Genomic DNA, 791 nt, shown 5'->3' with positions numbered 1-791 from the left:
TGGCTTCTCTTCATTGGCTTCCTGTTAAATCCAGAATAGAGTTCCTGATGCAGCTCACCTCAGAAGCTCCCTGTGATCTTCATCCTCCCAAACAAACTGGTTGTTCTTGGTGAGCTCAAAGAACTCCTCCCGCCTCCTGACAGCAAACAGGAAAGAAAGAAGAAGTTAGATCCGCTCTGAAACCAACATCAGACAGCTGGTGTCCCGAAGCGGATCTCCTGAGTGGATCATCCATCACAGGATGACGGCCAGAATTCATCTGAGCAGCTTCTCCAGGTTTTATGCTCCTTATTTGATCCTCAGTCTTTATTTTCATGTTTTTTATCTTGTTTTTGTCAAACTTTGAAGAACTTCTAGATCATTTCATCATTATTCTACGTCCATTTTCTCTGTCTGGATCACTCGTCTTATTTAGAGAGACGTGTTCAGCTGTGGAGAAACCTGAGTGACCTGTTCCTCCTCTTCCTGTTTGTTCAAGTGATTAAAAACGCCGCGCCATCATCATCATCATCATCATCATCATCATCATCCTGCCTTCATCGTTTGGCCAGGAGCATCATCTGGTTGTTGATCATGTGACTCATTTGAAGAGAACATTTATTTATTATAGTTTTATGAAATACACCAATTTAAATGCAGCTTAAGAACATTTGGCATAAAAAGTTTATTTTTTAAAGGGAGATAAACAGCCAGCAGGGGGCGGTGTGACACGCATGGGGGCGCTGTCAGGCAGCCAGCAGGGGGCGGTGTGACACGCATGGGGGCGCTGTCAGGCAGCCAGCAGGGGGCGG

General features: G+C 45.3%; 1 protein-coding gene across 1 annotated transcript in view; it reads right to left on the bottom strand.

Annotated features, from left to right (window-relative positions):
* Positions 1-54: 54 nt before the first annotated feature.
* Positions 55-791, bottom strand: part of pde5a (phosphodiesterase 5A) — a 31,600-nt gene continuing 30,863 nt past the window's right edge. The window contains exon 15 of the mRNA XM_015405014.1: positions 55-136. Within this exon, the coding sequence (XP_015260500.1) occupies positions 55-136 (82 nt within the window). The remainder of the gene's footprint in view (positions 137-791) is intronic.

This window comes from Cyprinodon variegatus, unplaced genomic scaffold (assembly GCF_000732505.1).
Source record: "Cyprinodon variegatus isolate N-32 unplaced genomic scaffold, C_variegatus-1.0 Scaffold1944, whole genome shotgun sequence".
Taxonomy (NCBI): Eukaryota; Metazoa; Chordata; class Actinopteri; order Cyprinodontiformes; family Cyprinodontidae; genus Cyprinodon; species Cyprinodon variegatus.
This window is presented reverse-complemented; position numbering and strand designations above follow the sequence as displayed.